This window comes from Pleurodeles waltl, chromosome 1_2 (genome assembly GCF_031143425.1).
Source record: "Pleurodeles waltl isolate 20211129_DDA chromosome 1_2, aPleWal1.hap1.20221129, whole genome shotgun sequence".
Taxonomy (NCBI): Eukaryota; Metazoa; Chordata; class Amphibia; order Caudata; family Salamandridae; genus Pleurodeles; species Pleurodeles waltl.
In genome coordinates this window covers 93,983,895-94,003,572 of record NC_090437.1, presented here as the reverse complement: position 1 = coordinate 94,003,572, position 19,678 = coordinate 93,983,895, and the positions used below count along the sequence as shown (strand labels likewise).

At 39.6% G+C, this 19,678-nt stretch overlaps 1 protein-coding gene across 1 annotated transcript in view; it reads left to right on the top strand.

The window, feature by feature from the left end:
- CHRNA6 (cholinergic receptor nicotinic alpha 6 subunit) overlaps positions 1 to 19,678 on the top strand; it is a 297,310-nt gene that overhangs the window by 167,472 nt on the left and 110,160 nt on the right. The window contains exon 3 of the mRNA XM_069236624.1: positions 19,316 to 19,360. Coding sequence (XP_069092725.1) covers positions 19,316 to 19,360 — 45 coding nt within the window. The remainder of the gene's footprint in view (positions 1 to 19,315; positions 19,361 to 19,678) is intronic.

The window sequence follows — 19,678 nt, the reverse complement described above, 5'->3', positions numbered from 1 at the left end:
GAGCCATAAGTTAGGACAGGTAGGCAATTTCTTTTGGAAATCTCGACCATGGGTGCAATGGGCGTATTGCCTATTTTTGAGACTAGGCTAAAATAGGAACCAATTGAATTGCAGAACTTAAGTCTCCTTTGTTTCAGGCATAGGTCCCAAGACCCCTGGGAGTTAAATGTGACCCCCAAATAAGAAAATGAATATGTTCTTATAATAGGAACGCCCCACAACACGTGCTTTGCAGTTTTAGATTTTTGGGGCTACAAGTCACGACAAACGTTTTGGACAAGTTTGTAACCAGGCCTAGACTATCAATAAAACTTACCAAGATGTCTTATTGTAGCTGGAGGCCAGGAAGTGTCCTTGATAGTAGGACAACATCATCTGCGTACAGGAGGACAGGGATGCTCCACCCACTCACAGTTAGCTTATGCTTTCCCTTATTAACTAAAATAGAATAAAGGTCATTATCGCACAATAGGAACCAAATTAGGCTAAAACACGCCTTGCCGGATGCCTCAGCCCAGACCAAAACTCTTGCTACATTGGCCATTTAGCCCATATCTCACAGTGGCATTCAAATCTATGTAGAAGGCTCTTAAAAAGGACACCAAGTCAGAATCCAACCGCTTCGATATGTAGTTCGTCCCAGAGTTTGGCCCTGACCACACTGTCAAAAGCGCATGCCAGATCCATAAATGCTAAATAAACATGACCACTTTTGCTAGGTTATATTTTTTAATTAGGAGATGCAGATTAAGGCACCGCTCTTGTGTGCCCACTCCTGCTCGAAAGACGTATTGAACGTCAGAGATAATATGGTTAGCAGTAGACCAGACATAATTCTGTTAAGAACTACACTGCCAATAACTTTTACCGCAGAGTCAATGAGGGAGATAGGTCTATAGCAACAAGGGGCGGCCCTGTAACCTTTTTTTGAAGATGGGCACAATTATGACTGAGCGCCATGACTCCGAATGGCCACTCTTGCATGCAGCGTGGACAAAATTGGTAATAACAGGTGCCCGCTGGTCCACCTCCAATTTATAAAGGTCCATAGGGACCCCATTGGTACCCGGAGCATTATACTTAGGACTTTTGCAGATGGCCTCAGCAACTTCTTCTACGGTAAATTCAATATCCAATAGATACGAAGACCAATTCAAATCAAGTGCCCCACAATCAATATTGGCTGAGTGGCACACTTGGCTAAAATGTTCAACTCAAGTTTCTGCATTGATATTAGTACAGACCAGGTTAGAATAGTTTTTCTGGATTTTGTTGTTTGACTGTGTTCCAGAACTAACCTGCATCTTTTGCCCTGCAGAAACTGACCAAAGTGGTCCAAGCTTCATCCTTCAATTCAGCCTTCGTCTTTTGTAATAGACAATTTGTAACACCTCCTATTGTGGGCAATGGTCACCCTATCCCTCGGGTTGCCCTAAGAGCTCTATAAAGGCATGTCCTGGGCTCCCTGCATAACCAGGAATGTGTAGAGTTCTTGTTGAAAGCTATCTGTTTAAGGAAATAGGATCTAATGTTATTGCCTAGGGTGACAAATATATCCATGCTGCATTTAAGTTCACCAGTGGGTCTAAGGCAATCAAAATGTAAGGTCAGATTGTTGCCATAAAGCCTACACTGTACTTGATTCGGGTTGATGGACCTCCACACTAGCCTTAGTCCATCATTTCTCTGGAGTAAATTAGGACCTCCCACAGTGATTGCCTGGGGACAGTGCTCTGGGCATTCCAACATAATAGAGAGTGGATATGATTACTAGGGATAACCGCCCCATCCTTAATGTGGTCTGACAAATTCCTGCTGGCAAAGATGTAATCAATAGTAGACAAGCCTGCCCCTCAAGCAAAAGTGTGATTCGTGACACACCCTGCACAGCCTATTTGAACCTGTTTCAGAGGTCATGCTTAAGCACATAGGGAAGCAACATCAAACCTCTACGGTCCCCTGGGCCGGCAGAGGCAGCTAGTGAATGATAGTTAGAAGTCTGAAGGTCTAAACTGGCTGTTCCTTCTACCTCAGTGACAAGATTGGCAATAAAATGTCTGGCCAAAAAATATTCTGACTAGTGTCTGAGTTGGCGGGGTTGACTTGCAACTCATCATTAAAATCGAAAAGGGATTCAAGTTGGGATTAATTTAAAAAACTGGTCCACTTAATGGTAAACACCTGAAAAAGCCTACTGTTTGTAGGACTGGGTGAAATAATATAGTCAACAGTGGTCATAAACCAAATGGCTAACCCGGCCCTAGGCCCAACCATCACTGATGGAGTAGCAGGGATAGACAAACAGGTGAAACCATAACAGACCAAATCTCCGGGAGCCCAGGTATCCTGTAAATTAACAATATCATATGCTGATAAAAAAACAACTCAGTTCTTCATTTTGACTTTAGCCGTAAGTCTAGAGATGTTCCAGTGCAGCAATTATGCCTTGCTATCAGGACAGGAAGGGTCAGGAGTTGATCTGATGAAATGACTATGAGTATTCTCCAAATCTGGGTTGTTAGCAGATGACGCTGTGGACTCCCTAACAGATGCATTGCTTTCAGTGCCACAGCTGTCTAAAGTTAACAAAGTAGAAGAATTGAGTTCATCAATGTTGCAAACCCCACAATCTTGATCAATTTCCTTTCTATTGACAACAAGCACAGGAGAGAGGCTGAAGGCTCAAACTGTATTGAGAATATCTGACATCTGAGTAAAAATGGCATTAAGGTCCAAGTCAGGCCCTGGGAAGAAGGTTTAGGGGTGCAGGAACAGTCACTGGTGTGCAAGGCCGGGGTGTCTGCCATAGTAACCGTTGATCTAGGTTGTTTGCTGTGTTTCATGCACTTCGCAAGAGAACAGCAGACCAGGTGAGTAAAATTGACATTGAGGGTAGAGAGAAACCTAAAACTGAATGGCAGTTAGACACAGTGCCATTGTACTGACTACTTTGAGGCCCTCCATTGGGCACAGATGATTCAGCAAAGATGGTAGATGGAGGCAATTAAAGACTATCGGCAGCAAGGGACAACTACCACTCAGCAGGCTGAATCTCTTTATCAGTTACCTCCAACACTTGCTCAATAAACCCATCCAGTGTTGAATTTTTGGCTTTTGGCACAGTTAGATGTCCCCGACTTGTGCGGACACATATTGGCCCTAAAACCACTGGCTTTCACCACAAACTTGTCACTAAGCCTCTCAAGACAAATCTTGAGTTGAGCCCTAGGAGCGGCAAATACACTTAAGGCCCAGAGTAAACAGACTGAGACAGTCAGAAATATAGAGATACCTTGGAGTGAGTCACATCTTAAGCCTTCGATGAAGAATCGGCAAAGATGGCTGATACACTAAGCCTGGAAGCTGAAGCCACAAAGGGAGGGCCAGGCCCAGCCCGGCCTCCTCGGGTCGATGACATGCAAAGATGGGCCCCCTCTTGGCTCGGTAGTCACCCTGGCACATGCCCACATGAAGCCCGTGTCACAGTGGCTGTTTGTGCTTAAGAGCACTTGGATGAATCAGCCCCTCCTCCTGGGCTAGCTGGTGGATGCTGGGGGTTGAGGTTCCCCCGCACTGGCTGCAGAAATGCAGACTTCGGTATCCCCACACCGTGATGGCTGGTCACACTTAAGAGCACCTGGATGAATCTGTCCCTTCTCCTGGGCTAGCTGGTGGATGCTGGGGGTTGTGGTCACCCCATGCTGGATGAAGAAATGCATGCTTTGGCTCAGGCTTACTGCATAACTTTAATGTATGGCATTGAAGATCTCAGACAACTGCCCACCAAAGATGCAGAGTTAGGTTGCAAAGTATTAATGTACTTATTCCTGGTGGAATAGCAAGGTCATATTGATTGGAGATGGGAGAAGAAACAAGACATTACTATTACAATTGTGAGTTTTTGAGCAATCAGCTAATATACAGCCACCATTTGCATTCCTCTCACCATATGATGGTTTCATCTCACCTGTCTAGAGTGGATGCAAATGCAACACTTATTGCAATTCATATTCTTTCAGTTTAGGCTATGTAATATTAAAAAATAGACTGGACATTTAGACTCATGAACCTGGACTTGCAATTTTCTGATCACTCATGAAAATTGTTAAGAAAGTTACTCTATGTCATTTCTCTAGTATGCCTACTTGTGAAATGTGCTTCAAGTTCACTAAATATTTTTTAATATTGACAGATACTTTTGAATCTTCTTGTTTTTTGAGAATATTTTGTATGTTATATCTGCCGATATTGATTATACTCTATGTAAGGTTAAAGGTGCACTCGTGATTTGTCTATATGAATACAGGTACCATTGTTCCTGTCCTTTCATCCTTTCTTGAATCTGGTTCGAGGTGATCAATTCGTTCTGTACTAGGAAGTGTTTAATATAACTGAACTCATCTAGGACTTAGTGCCAGATATAAAGCTTGGTGGATGTAGTATAATCTGCCAGGGAAGAGGAAAACATTATGTCAGCCACACTGACTATCATCCACCGAATTTTGAGATCACCCGTGGGGCAGCAGTGACCTTTGTACCTTGATAGCAACTGCTGTCTTGGCAGTTCCTGTCAAGATACAAAAAGTATGGTCAGCAACCTTCAGTTTTGATGGTTGCTTACCAAATGTTATAATTTGTTTTTCAAAAACATATGGAAAAACAAGTAACTAATACTCCCCATACCCAGGGAGTTTTGCCCAAGGGTGTGGGAGCCATTATTAGTCAGAAAAAAAGGTAAAATGGGTGGGTGGTGTAGTGCTCTTCCAATAGCCTCTACCCCATTTGGCCATCGAAGGAAGTATTCCAATGACTGGGTCATCGTGAGGCTCCACAGAGGGAAAGCTGACAGTCTGCCTGACTAAATGAGGTAGGTGGCCAAGATTTCAGCAGACAGGGAACTCTGTCACCCTGTCAGCCAAACTCTAAATTTGACCATTAGTTGTTCTTGGATCTCTAAAAGAAAATGTCTTTCAACAATCTATTAACCTTACTGAATGTATGTGAGGTGTATATTATTCTCTGTATAGCACAATTGTTCCCTTAATTAAGTCCCTTTCATATCTCATCTGCATTGGGTTTAATGCTGTTCAAAGGAAGCATTGAATATACATTTGAAGAGCTTCCAAAATTCTTGGAATTCTTTATGGTTGCAATTGTTCATGATGTTGAGGTTGTTTTACAAACCAGCAGTTCTTTATAAATTTACTAGACTTATCTCAGACAAATGGGCAAGACGCCAAAATGAGTAAATGTCACATAAGCTGATCATGCCCACATTTTTTAAATAGCTGGACTTATATATATTTATCAGCTTATGCATCAAATCAGAAATAAATCAAGATCCTCAAATCCTTCTCTGGGACTAAAAGCTTGGAAAGTATTATTAAAAGGCAATGGAAATTATAATTTATTTAATTCCGTAGCCCAATCGCTGATCACTCAGATGTGGAAGTCCTCACAACCACTAGAATACTCCCAGCCATTGAATGAGATGGTAAAAATGAGGAAACACAAATCATTGTATGCACTGACAAATGAAAAAAGATATGGAGTAAGGTTGATGAATATTTGTCAAATGTTCATAAGCAAGTAAGTTTACTTGTAGACCACCCTGGAATAAGAAACAGTAGTGGATAATATTGTATGTTTATTACATTAAATTAACAGAATATGTTATTTCAGTAAATATTTTATGTTTGTATTTTGTACCAATCCAGGAAATCCAAGGAAAGCAATAGAGGCTGTAAAAGCAGGACATTTTAATCAATAGTATTTAATGTTAGAGAAAAAACAATATGTGATGAAGAAATGCCCCATCTATGAAAAATGTGGATGGATGCAGATTCAAAAGGGAATGTGTATGTTTTTATCAATGATTAAACATTAATGAAAGCCATTTTTGTGGTTTTATTAACTGCTGCTTCAAAGGCTACACATCATCTATTGCCCATTTAGTCGACTCATATTTAATATATACTGTAGACCAGAGCCTCTGGGGGTGTTCTTTGTATCCAGGTATATACTTTCTCCAAAAAGAGCTTCCGAGCCTACACATTAAATGCTAGCCCTAAGTCTATAATGTCCACTTTGTACAATCCTTGCATGTTTAGACCTCTAAAGATTTTGCCAACGGCTCTAAATGGTGACAGCAACACCACATGGTTTTATTATAGGATGTCACTTTCAAGGTATCAGCCACCATTGTCTAGAATCCATGTGAGTCAATGGTTCACCTCCTAATCAGTGCTTATGGTTATAGAAACCTAACCTTTTTAACAAATAAGTCAGATTGTCCACAGAAAATATTTAAACAATGTTTGAACCTATTTTGTAAAAGAATACAGTGTTTTAATGAGTTTCTACATTGTTTTTTGAAAGAGCAAATGCACAGAAACTGTAACCATCTATGTAAAGTCAATGATTTATACTTGTAAAAAAACACAAACAAGAGGGCAAATGATTATTTTATTGATATTTACAGAAATAAAAAATAAAGATGCTGGCAAATACATATTTCATGTAGAGCTAACTTGGCCCAAATGCACCAGAGAAATTTACATGAGCACCAGATTACATTATACAAGATCAGACTTTTGTTGTGGCACAGGGAGATTGAGGGCCTCACTATAAGATTGGCTGTCAGCTGCAGCAGGGAGGATGCCACCATCATATCAGTGGCGTCCCCGCGCCCTATTACAATGATCCCGCCAGGCTGATCAGCAGGAATATTGTAATAGTGCGTTCCCTCCGGTCAGTTTGGCAGAAACAGTGCTACGATATAGGACTAAGATTCCTTAAGGGAGCCGAGTCCTATACCATAGCACAGAGGGGGCTGACCAGCACCCTCGAAATGCACACTGTCTGCAAAGCAGGGTGCTTGGCAAGGGGCCCCCCAGCACACCCTTACTGCCAGCTATTCCATGGCGATAAAACCGCCATGGAAAGGCTGGAGGTAAGGGGAGTTGTAATCAGCCAGGTGGCATTGAGTTCAGCACCGCCGTCACTGAGTACAACTCATACTGTTGTCATACCATCGGGAACCATGTTTCCGTGGGAACGGTGGTCTCACTGCCAGGGTTGTAATGTGGCAGTCGGGCTGCCAATGTTGCGGCGTTCTGACTGTCACCGCAAATGGGGCAGTCCTTGGACTGCCACACTCGTAATAAGGCCCTAACAGATTTGTCCAGAAACACAACATATTGAGTCGACAGCGGGGAAATAACCTAGTTCCCAAGTTCCAAAAGCACCAGCTCAGGCTATTAGGCCACATCTCTGCCCTTATATTGAGCACAATACCTTAAATTATTCCCAGAAACAGGGCTGCCATAAAAATAGTTTAGGGATGGAGTGTATCATATGTGATATCTGTACATATCACCAATATGATGTTTCTGGATTCTCAGAAATATATGATTTGTGAAATTTGCATATTAAACGTCAGTAGCCAGCAGGAGAGAAACGCCGATCACAAAACAAATCTTGATCTCTGAATGAATGTTTTCACAGTCCATTAAATAGCTCTTGACCGTGTAACTGTTAGTGTTACTTTAACCTTTGCATCTAATCATATTTCCTATTTGGACATATATCAATCAGAGGAACTCAATGGTGATGATCATCATACATTTTCGTGCAAACTAATATTTATTCTGAAAATGAGGCACACTGGAAAAGGCCAACACTAAGATCTCTAACTGGCCATTTGGAGATACAGAGAATATGTGATCAAGCAAATGGAGGCAGCATGTCACAGGCATTCAAAATAAAGTAAATCCCACTATGGTTGGAATACAGACTCACCAGCATACTCCCGTGAATAACACATGCACAGCACACTATACCCAAGATATGCGAATGTGCTTTCCCCTCCTGACCAGGATTCGAAAACGCTTCCACCGAGGTCGATGGGATCTTTGAACCAAGTGAAAAGTGTGGTTAACCAAATACAATCATTCAAATCTCAATCATTACAACAAATTTGAACACCATAACCAATGTGGCCATGGAAACAAAACTCCAATCAATGAAAAGTTTAAAAGCTTTATTATAACCACAATGTCATGTAAATAGTGCGCAAGATTGCTGCTATTGCGAATTAGGACATGCATGTGTGGGAACGGACCAACACATGTGGGCAAAAACAAAATAAACAGGTGTCAGCATACTCAACTAATTAAAAAAAGGCAAGGGGGCAAATAATATTGCATTTAATGATACTTCTCCTGAGATCAACATACAATTTAGGTTTGTCAGCAGAGCACTTCAGAGCCAGCGGAGTTCATCAGAAACATCATCAGGTGAAAGTGCAGAACACAAGCTGCACATCAGGAACTTGCATGGGACAGATTAACAAACACATTTCAAGAGGGGACTTAACAATAGAAGCATCAAGTGGGGACTTAACGGGGTGAGGGCCAAAAGAAGGCAAAGTGAAGACTGACTAGAAGTTGCAAGAGTCTCTGCCTAACTAGGAATGTCCAAAACAATTTGATTGGCTGACTGAGTAGGACCATATCTCGTAGAAAGAACAATATCCAATGAAAAATTAAACGCCTATTAGGTTGCAACATCTCCAGATTCTCTCAGGTTAGATGTGAAGTCATCTCTCCCTCCGTGTGACACCGGCAATAACTAGCAACTCTGTACATTACTAGATACATTCCGAAATCTTCCAATGGCTAACTACAATGTTTTCATTTCACATAGGACCAAATGATTAAACAATGGGGTCTGTCTTAATATTAAAATTTCCAGCTCTCAATGTACGAATTCTAAGGTTGAAAGCTTACGCATAATACAATAGAACTCTTTGCTAAACGTGAAACAACCTAATGGAGAAATTCAAGTTAAAGGGAAAGAAATTATTCAGCTTTTTCATTACTACTACAAAAATGAAACTTCAGGCCTAGTTATTCTAACACAAGAAATTCAATGAAGTAATATTGCCATTAATAAAACACGCACAATATGCAAACTCATAAATTTAGCTCATTATTAATATATCACAAAATATGCAAAGCATTTCAATGTTTATTGCAATCTTTGTTAATGCATTACATTAGATATGACTGAAATGTGCATTTATTTTTCTGCACACATATAACTTTAAACTAATAACTCATATATATCAACGTGAACCATAATTATCTTCTACTCATCATAATTTATTCCAATGATTAATAATTCTCTAACATTGTTATAAATCAGGTTAGCTTTTTATTAAACATAGTTGGGCACAGCTTCTGCCATGGTAGGCACGATGTCACCAACGGTAGGCACAATGTACCATCAAACAAAACGTGTACACTTTAAAATACATATTAGTGCATCAAGGTTAAGCTTTCAATGCAAATTTAAAGTCACCTAATGCTGACTTCTGTGCCACAAAAGCATTATTAAAAACCTTCGCTCCAACAGATACAACCATATTTGGTATTACATCACAATGATGACACTTCCCTCTGGCATGCTGTACTACCACAAAACTGGAAATATGAAATGCAGCGAAAAAACTGTATTTTGGCTTTGTGACATTGCTGCATTCTCACTAAAATGCAGGGGTCTTCCATCCACCATCAGCACAGCATGTATAAACACACCTTAGGACATGCACATATTCTGCTATTGTTGCCACTTACTGCAGCTACCCTCAACAAATAAGGAATATCCTTGCCTATGTGTCTGTGATTATATATAATTGAACCACAGTAAATGGTTTAATTAAATATATCACACATTCTACAACTCCAATTACGATACCATTTGAGATGGCAATGGGCTTAAGAACACAAATTAAGTCATATCATGAGGCCAACCAAGACAAATACACGCAATCCATGGAGGAAGACAATCTACATAACACATACCATGGATTTTTATACAGGCTACTAGCAATCTCTTTATTAAAACTGTGGAATATCAAATTACATAGGAATATGGTATTAGCAGGACAGATGATGGCCAGAAGTCTAGGCGGGCAAAATGGTTTGTAAGAATATAAGCCTGATGAAATCCACCCTCTTTTTCAGTTTGCCTGTTAAGCAGCTATATATGGCAAGTACAGCGCAACAGAAGCCCTCACATGTAGCATCACTGCAGTAGTCACTGAATTCATATTACAAAGCTGGGCATGTAAATGATTAAAATACAGTTATCATCATAAGTGTTTAATTAAAAAACACAATACAGAAAAAAGAGCCATTAGACTTCTTAGCGGGTAAATGCACATTTTTCTACCACAGTGACACATGTTAACGCAAATAAAAAGTGTATTTTCCAGCTGGTCATGTTGTTACACATTAATACAATGGGGCCGATTAACAAACTGCATTTTGTGGTAGTTTTAGTAGTACTACAATAGTACTATTCACAGTCTACAAAATACGTTTCACCAACCTACGTGTGGAGGTCTCCACCACTGCCTCTCCTCCCTTTTCTATGCAGAGATCGCCACTTCAACTATGAAGGTATCTACACATGTACACCTAGGTTTTAATAGTAAATGTGGGAGGGACAGCGGGAGTAACTAGGAATTGGTGAACACTTACTACTAAGCTGGAGGGCTTCAGAGAGAAGTAAAGAGGGGTTAAGTGAGGGCTAAGGAGGGGATTAGGGAGGGACATGTACCACCCACAGAAGAATAGGCTAATTCCTGTTCACAAACGTCAGTTGTAAAGTTATTATAGCCAAATATGACCCAAAACAGTAGTAAATGAGACCTATCCTCAAAGGTAAACTTACAAATGGGTAGATCTACACATGTACATTTGCTCTTACACTTTTGGGTAACAGTAGTTATTTTGACTATTCATCATTCATGAGTGTAAACTTATTTGAAAGCACAGACTTACATTTCTCTACAACCCTGAAACAAGGGGTGGAGCCAAATTTATATATATTTTTTTTACATTTAAATTATAAAACAAGTTTCACCCAAAGTAAAAAAAAAAAGTGTTATTATGTATTAAAAATGACTGAAAGTGATATAGGGAATTCATTGGAAGGAATGTTATTATATTTTAATAAAAATAAATGTTGCATTTTAAACCGTGCTAAAAAAAATATATTTCATTTTTACATTTTTTTAAACATTAAAATACATTTATTTATTTTTGTTAACTGTTTTAAATAATTTATTTTAAATTAACATTATTTTTTACAGGTTTTATTTTAAGCCCCTACATTTAGTATTTTTTATGAGAGGGTGTTTTTGTACCGGAGGTTGGCCAGGTACAGTGCTGGCCTCACTATAGGTCTGAGTTTAAGTACAATTACAACTCTTTTGAGTCCTTTTTGGCTTTAGAAACTTTAGAAGTGCAATTTGTGAATAGAAATGGGTTCTTTCTTTGGTGGGTACTTGCATGTCACTCCGTAAACCCCTTTTTCTTTCTCCCTTAGTTCCTCCCATTTTGAAGCAAGCATTCATATTTCCAGCTACTCTCCTATGTCCCACACACATTTATACTTAAAGTATACTTATGTGTGCAAAGGCTGTGCAGTCGGGGCAGAGATCTCCACACAGAAGAAGATAGGAGGTGTGTGAATAGCATTTTGTAGAACGTTCAGGTGAATAGAGCTAAACTATGGGAGCTGCTCTTAAACATGGGCATTGAATCCTCACTTGTTTGGATCTTTTATGCTTCACACTTTAGCACTTCAGCTTCTGTAAGATTCACAGAGGGGTGGGAAAGTATTTGGCTCTTCCCTGTGAACAAAGTGGTGAGACAGGATTGTGCTACTGCTCCTTTTGAATTTTAATGATATATTATGAGCCTCAACTCCTTTTGAATTTCTCTTGGTCAAGATATGTCGATGGTTAATGCAACTTCCCTTTCAACTCTTTTATATGCCGATAATGGGGCATTAATGTCTAGGACACTTAACGACCTTGAAATCCTCATTGACAAATTTACTAAGTTTATGGACAACTTTCACCTGCACTACAACTTAGCTAAATCGTTTTAGTTGGTGTGTGGCCCCAAAAACAGTGAAACTATAGTCTTTAGCACCAAAGTAAAAAGAATAGACAGGGTCAGCCACTTTTCATGTTTGAGTGTATTATCTGATTCTTTAGGGTCCAGGTACCCGTGTCTATCAGCTAGGCATCTGAAGTTCACCCAAGTACTCTTTTTTTGCATGTGATATAGGAAACAAACCTGTCAAGCCCTTATTAGAAACCTGCCAATGCACAGTTATTCCAGTTCTAATGTATGGGGCACGGCTATAGGGTTATTGCAGATCCACACACATTACAGTGGGAGGAGAACTGTTTTTGCATGTAATTATAAGGGTTACCACCAGACAGCCCCAGTTGTTTCATGCATGAGAAATTAGGACTGGAATATGTAGCTGACAACATTATGCTGGCTCCCGTGTTGATCTGGTTGTTGGTATGGTGTAATGCTAAAGCCTCCCAAAACCACAAGATTGTACTAAATTGTCTGTCTTGTGATTGAGGACAGCCTTTCTTAAAGCCTGTTTAATGAGTTTAGATTGCTAAATGTAAACCTATACAGTATTTCTTACGGTACCTTTGTAATCCACTGGCATGTTATGCAGTGGGGACTTTTTGAAATCAGCAGTGTCTCATCAAAACTCTATTGTTTTTATTGTAATGGCTCATATCTGTTTTTACTCATACAACTGATGTTTTCTTCTAACTGAATTATTTCTATTGCTCTTTTAAGATTATTTTTTTAAACAAATAAAGAAATTAGCGTTGGATGTATAATGCATTTGTTTGGTTGCAAATGACCCAGTACGCAGAATCGTGCCTTTTATGACTGAAAGAAATGAGTTTTCCAATGTACAAACACCAAACTGAGAGTATAGTGAATCATAGGTTGGATTTACAACCAAAAGCAGAATCACTATTTGGAAGGGATGTGTTCAGATCATTCTTTTCAAACAGGGAATCTGAATGTTATGTACTAATGTTTTGCAACAGAAATGTGGTTGCAAAACATTCATAATTTATCAAAAGTTCAAAGTTGGTAGTAACCCATTTGTAGATGGGAAATGGTCCCCTTGGGATTCCTTTTCCTTTGAGAATGGTTAAAATATATTTTTAAGAGCAGACAAGGGTCCCACAGACCACTGTCTACTCTTAAAAAGTAAAAAATAAATGTTTCATTTTTTTTTTTAAAGATTGTTTTATTTAAAAGCAGTCACAGACTTGGTGGTCTGCTTACCCAGCAGACCACCATTCCTATGATGTCAGCAAATCCTAATGGGTCACAAATTGCAAGCTACCTTAATAATATTCATGAGGTAGGTCTATTTGCGACCCACTATGTATCGCTAATTAAGAATTGAGGACCAGATTTAACTTTTGTACATTAGTTATAGCAATTACCAAATAGTGATTCACAAAAAATGACTATTACTAATTTTAGTACTTCTGGCCCTACGTACTTTAGTAGTACTGTTGTACTACTACTAAATTGAAGGGTTTGTAAACTGTTAAAATGTGTAATAAATTAGATTGCGGGCAAGTAAGCACCTGATGTGATACCCTTTTACCCCAAATGAAAGATATGACTATAGATTTTAATTTTCTAAGGAATGCAACACAAAATAATGAACTTCTCTTACAAGTTATAAAATTATAACACGTTATGGATTTAAAATATGTTGACCCACTCAATAAATGTAAGAGGTAGATTAGCCAATGTTTTCAGCCCTTCTGTGGTGTTGGCAAGCAAAGGCAAGTAACTAAGAGAAATTAGTTTACATGATTTAGAACGAACTCTAGTATCCTTGTAAAGAAATAACTCTTTTTGCATGACCATTTCCAAGTTTTGGGACCAATACTGCTGGTGTTTCGACTCTGAAAGTGCCCCGAGGCCTGGCAAACAGGCCTCAGTGCCAGTACTTTGACCCTTAAAAAAGTATATGCCTAACTGACTCGACCACAACTGGCATAAGTTAACTTACTTATAACTTCCTAGTATATGGTAACGGGATGACCAAAGACCTGTAAGTGTCCTGTGTGGACTGTTGCACTTATTGTGCCACCACAAGTGTGACAAAGTATAGAATGACTTTCGCCTGCCATTGCCAACTGGCAGAGTAGTTTTTAATCTGCTAACTGGACTTTGCCATTACAACCATTAGCAAGGCCCAAATCTTCCTTTTTTATATCTATAAGTCTCCTTTATGGCAGGCCTACTGAGCCCTAAAGGCAGGGTGCATTATAGTATAATGAAGCTTATTTGATTTCTTAATTTTACATGTCTTGACAGTAAATACATTGCATTGTCTTTTTTACTGTGGGATGGCTAGTAGCCCATTGGTGAGTATGGCGTTACACTCTGACAACTCAAATAGGACTACTAAATCTTCAATGATACTTGAAAGTATCAAACACATCATATCATTAATTAGACTTGTTGTCCAGGTCCAACTTAATGTAACTTTTGCATACATGGTAACTTTAGAAATTTGCCACTTTGTTGTCCAAAGTTTCCAGAAATCATTTACAGTTGCACACAAGCTGCTGTCCTTGAGACAGCCTTCTACCCTCCTGCGAAGAGTTAAGAATAACTCTCAGGAAATAAACAAAGGACTTGCAGAGTGAAGAGATGTAACTTCCTCCTGGCAGGATGACTAGAGTGGATGTGAGCCCACAAGGCGAGCTTCAAAGGTAAGCCACATTTAAGAGGCAAATGGTATTCACACTTGGAAGGGGCTAATGTTTTTTTTAGCAGACAGAATGGCATCTCAGGCAGAGTGGTAGAAGCTGTTGTCAAACCTGTTTTTCACAGGGGGTGTAGCCCCAAGTTAGCCACACCTCTGGGTTGGGCTAAGGAGTTCCACATACCAAGAGAGGATTCTGCCATGTTGAGAGTGTGCAGACAAATGCATTTAAGTTAGCTAAATGCCACACTTCTTAGGACGTCATCACTAGGAAGGAAGGGACTTGGTAGCTCATTGGCTAGTCAGTCGCCACATCCCACTAAGCTTGCAGTGGGCATTAAAGTGGCATCCCTGGCACTTAGACCTCAAATTACAGTTGTACTGGAGGGAGAACAGAACAAGGAGTGCCCTACTGGACTGGAGCAGAGAGAGGCTGCATCAAGGGGTAGACTGTACTGGCAGCATCCCAGGCTAGCAAAGAAAAGACTGTGCCTGTGGTGTCCCACTCATGAAAAAGTTATTCCCAAGCCCCAGACAGAGATGGTGACTCCAAAAGTCAGATAGCTCACTATCACACATCTATCAAACCTGAAAATCATGCTCCTTTGAGAGCCCAGCACCAATAAGCCTGTTTGCTGCTGAATGCCGAGGTGCAGCCTGGGAGACAGAGTCCCAACCCTTAGTAAATGCACTGAGTCTGCTGAACCAGTTGGGTTATATCGCAGACGAAACACGTGTTGGTTGGAGTTTGATCTGAAGATGTACAGGGAAATAAAATTGTGAAGGCTGGAGTTTGATTGGAAGATGAACATGGAAATAAAACTGTGAAGATTGCAACACATTGCTGGACCTTCGAGGAAGTGTGCCTTAATATGTACTGTTGTTTTTCAACAATCAATGATTGTTGATGTCAGGGGTTTTGGGTGTGTTCCCTGTGAACTGCACTGTCTAGCAACTGATTACATAGTGTAGTATAGCACAAAACTTGCATGGCAGTGAGCGCCAATTTCCTTCACCATTTGTATAATAGTATTGTGTGCTGGATTTTGTGGGTACATCAACTCCTGAGGCCAAGTTCATGAAGCAAGGGATGACCACAGGAAGACCACAACATCAGCTCAGCATCCTCCGCATCCATGAACCTCTTCAGCATCTTGCATCCTTTGCATCAGGACCTCTCAATTGACTTCAATGGCGTTTCATCCATAAGACTTGCAGCTGGACATTGCTTAAACAAATAGGTAACTGTTCAACTGGACCTGGCCAGTCCCTGTAACTGGCTCCCTATCACAGGTGGACTTCATCAGAGTGCCCTTACAGCCACATTCAAGTTACTTGTTGTGGCTCAGCCTAACCTGTGAGTCGCTATAGATTATTGCATTATTGCATTTAGTGATAAGCTGCGATTACTGTTGCTTTAAAAATGTATATCTTCAGAATCCTCGTGTGGATTTTGGTCAATGAGGTATCTATTTAAAACAAGAATACAACCTATTTTTTATTAATTGATGTTAGAGTTTTATAGTGCTGCATTTTCTTCTATTCAACTGTTTAGGTAATTCTTAATGCTTTACACTTTCCTTTGATAAAGCCTGACTGCTTTGAGCCACAGATACCCAGTACTGAGCTAACGTTTCACAAACGAACCTGTTTGGATCTGATGGGAATTGTGCCCTTTACTGCGCGGTGAGGTCACACTACCACACCATATGGTAAATCATTATCCTCACCATCCAGAAATGTCAGAGTTTAAACTATGTAAGAAGAATGAAAAGGTGACAATCCTGCTATCAATCATTTTGTTTTAGTAACATAAAATAAATAACCAAAGATATGCTCGAACTGCTCAGCTAATTGTATAACCGTAGGTAGCATTAACCATTTGAAAATACATAACATGATACAGTTAGACCATCGTCCAAGTACCAAACAGAAATATTTTAAATATAGCTCTAATCAGAGCGTATTGTTGTAGATAATGGGCATTCCTAGGTGGTCTCTCTTTGGAACTCTGAACAGACCAAACAGCTTCCCAATTTACACGCATGGAGCCAGTTGCCAAACTGCGAAGAGTCTGCTCTGAGTCAAATTACTACTGCTGAAATAGTATCTTTTCAAGAACATGGCTCAAAAATGACTACTGCATGAGAAGAGATGCCTTTTCTAAACCCCAAAAATGTCACCAATGGAATATGTTCTTGTTCCGATTCGTCTGAAAGCCTTGAAACCACATATATGTGGTTAGCGGTGCCTGAACCAGGGGTAAGCCCATGTTGTTCATTAGAGACTAGTATTGCAAACAATAGACTAATACAGTTTGGAATAACTTTAGAGTATATTTGTCAGCATTCAGCAAAGCTATCGCTCTATATTATGTACATCATGGAGTCAAATCTTTGAATATTTTCTAGAATTTAGAAGTATTAGCATAAAACTAAGATGATGAAAACCTTGTACCCCAAAGATGCAAAGTCGTAGACTAGTCAGAGGCCTCATACCAGACTTGCCTTTGCTTTGTTGAATTCCTGCAGCGCAAAATTGAGTATTATAGGAACTTTATCACTACAGTACTCCTGACAAATAATCCTTTTCGCCCACTGCGACAACCAAGATCCCAAAACCACGAATTGAAATCATTCTAGGATACACGTATGTGGCCCTCGTGCTAGTAATTTCCATGTGGTGAGTAATGTAACTGGCTCAGTAGGAGTACAAGTTTCACCGGGGACTTCAATTGCTAAAAGCAGCTGACAGCTCTGGGACAAATGCCAGGTGGCGAACGTAAATCTGACACGGGGACGAAAAATAGACCCGAGCACAGAAATAACACTAGTACACGTTAGTGAGCCAGATAGCTAAAAAAGTGTCCCACCTTTGTAAATCAGTTTAATTTTGAATTTGCAAAGGCACCAGTGTTTTGCAACGTATGGGACACTGCATGCATTTGTGTTTTCTGCAGGCAGTTTTTGTTTTAATATCCATGAAATCAACAGTAAAAACCGCAGGCCCAGAAACTGCAAAAAGCCCACAAACTGCGAAAAAAGGCCAGACCAGCCCATCGGGCAATGCCGGATTACCCTATAATCACTCTGACCCTGCGCAGATACACTGACTCCCTCTTGTTTTTACCCAGATACTTGTAATGAGCAATTGCGCCTCACGCCTGAAATTACCAGTGAGTTTAGCATTGATAACTCTGGGAATAGACACAGGAACTATCAACCGATAATCTCAAAATCCAATCTACATTGCATTTTCTGCCATCTCAAATGCACTTTGCACATTGAAAATTACGCATGGAAATTTGAGTTGCAGATGATTTTCTAATATATTTACATGCACAAAACCTTTGCTGAATCTGCTTCATTGGTCCCAATGATGGGCCATATTACTTTATAGCAAGTGGTCTCATACCTGGGTAACGTTGTTTACGTTGTTTTTTTTAATTGTCAGAAACAGCTGTTGTTTCTGCCAAAAACAAATATACTTGCAACATACGGAAACCTTTAGTATGTAAGGACATCTAGGCAAGTTGAAGATTTTTAAACATTTTCTTGTGCATCCAGGTGTAACCCTGGGGTTTGTCAGTATGGTGAAAATGTGCATATACGTAGTAAATGTGTTACTTTTTTGTCACTGAAAAAAAACGTTTTCCTATGGAGAAACCCCTTCAGTAGTTCACCTATGAACTATGAGGTGTTCCCTTCCTTTTACAAGTCTTGCCAAAAACCCTAATGTTGGAGAAATGTGTGGGCTTCTGGCTTGGGTAACCTACATTAAGTAATGAGGGGCGTATTTATAATATCCTTGCCCCACCTTAGCGCAAGCATAGCAAATTTTTTTTAATGCTAAGGTGACTTTTCTGCTCGCCATATTTACAAAGTGGTGCAATCCTTGCACCACTTTTTAAACCCTTGCGCCATATTATCTCTGCGTCAGGCAATGTATGCAAGGGAGTGTTTCCAGCACAGGGTGGCCCAAAAAAGTGGTGCAGTGAAATTTACATCATTTTACTGTTCCATTTGTTTCTGTCATTTTTAATGCCTGCTGAAAGCAGGTATTAAAATGACACACCCATTATATTCAACGGGTCTCCCTGTCCTTTGCTGCACTAGCGTAAAAATATTTGACGTTAGTGTACCAAAACATCACAATAGCGGCAAAAATGTTGACGCTGTTGTGCTAACGACTGCCATGGTGCACTGTATTGTAAACACGGCACAACCATGGTGTTGTTTGGTGCTGTGGGGGGCACAAGAAAAGTGGCACATTATCTGTGATGCACCACTTTCTTGTAAATATTCACCTTAGTATTTGCCGGAGCTGATGTTTCTGCCGAAGATATAATCGACATAATTAAAGTATAGCTGTAAATTTGATGATTTATATTCTATTTACATATTCTGAAGGATTTTCACGAGAAACAATGAAGACATAAATGATGGATGCTGCAGACACAAACAATTGTTTAAAGTAATTTAAAGAAAATATAAGATATAAATTCGAAAACGCAAAAAGGCCTTTTGAGAAATTCATGTGTATACCAGAAGGAAATAGCACTCGAATATAAGGCACTTTCATGACTACTGTGATTAAAGTGCTGTAACACATTTAGTACATTATGGATGCTTAATTCATGAATATAAACTAAAACTAAAGCCTATCTTCTTTTTTTAAGGATGAAGTTAATCAGATTTTGGAAACGAACCTCTGGTTGCGTCATGTAAGTAGGATATCTTTTTCTTGTGATAATCTGATGAATCAATTGGCAGAAAAAGTTATAAAATTACATGTACAATATACTTACTTATAAGGGCTTTCAGCCAACCATCTGCATCCATTGGTTTTTTGTGTCATTCAGATTTTACTTCCGTCTCCTACATACGCCATGGAGCAAAGCTTCAGGCCACTCAAGCCATTGGCTAACTTCATTGTGAGTGATGGCATTCTGCCCTTTCATATAAAGCACATTCCTAAAAAAGTAGATCCACTAAGTGCCAAGGACCACTATAAATGACAATGTGTACTTTTTGAAAACAAA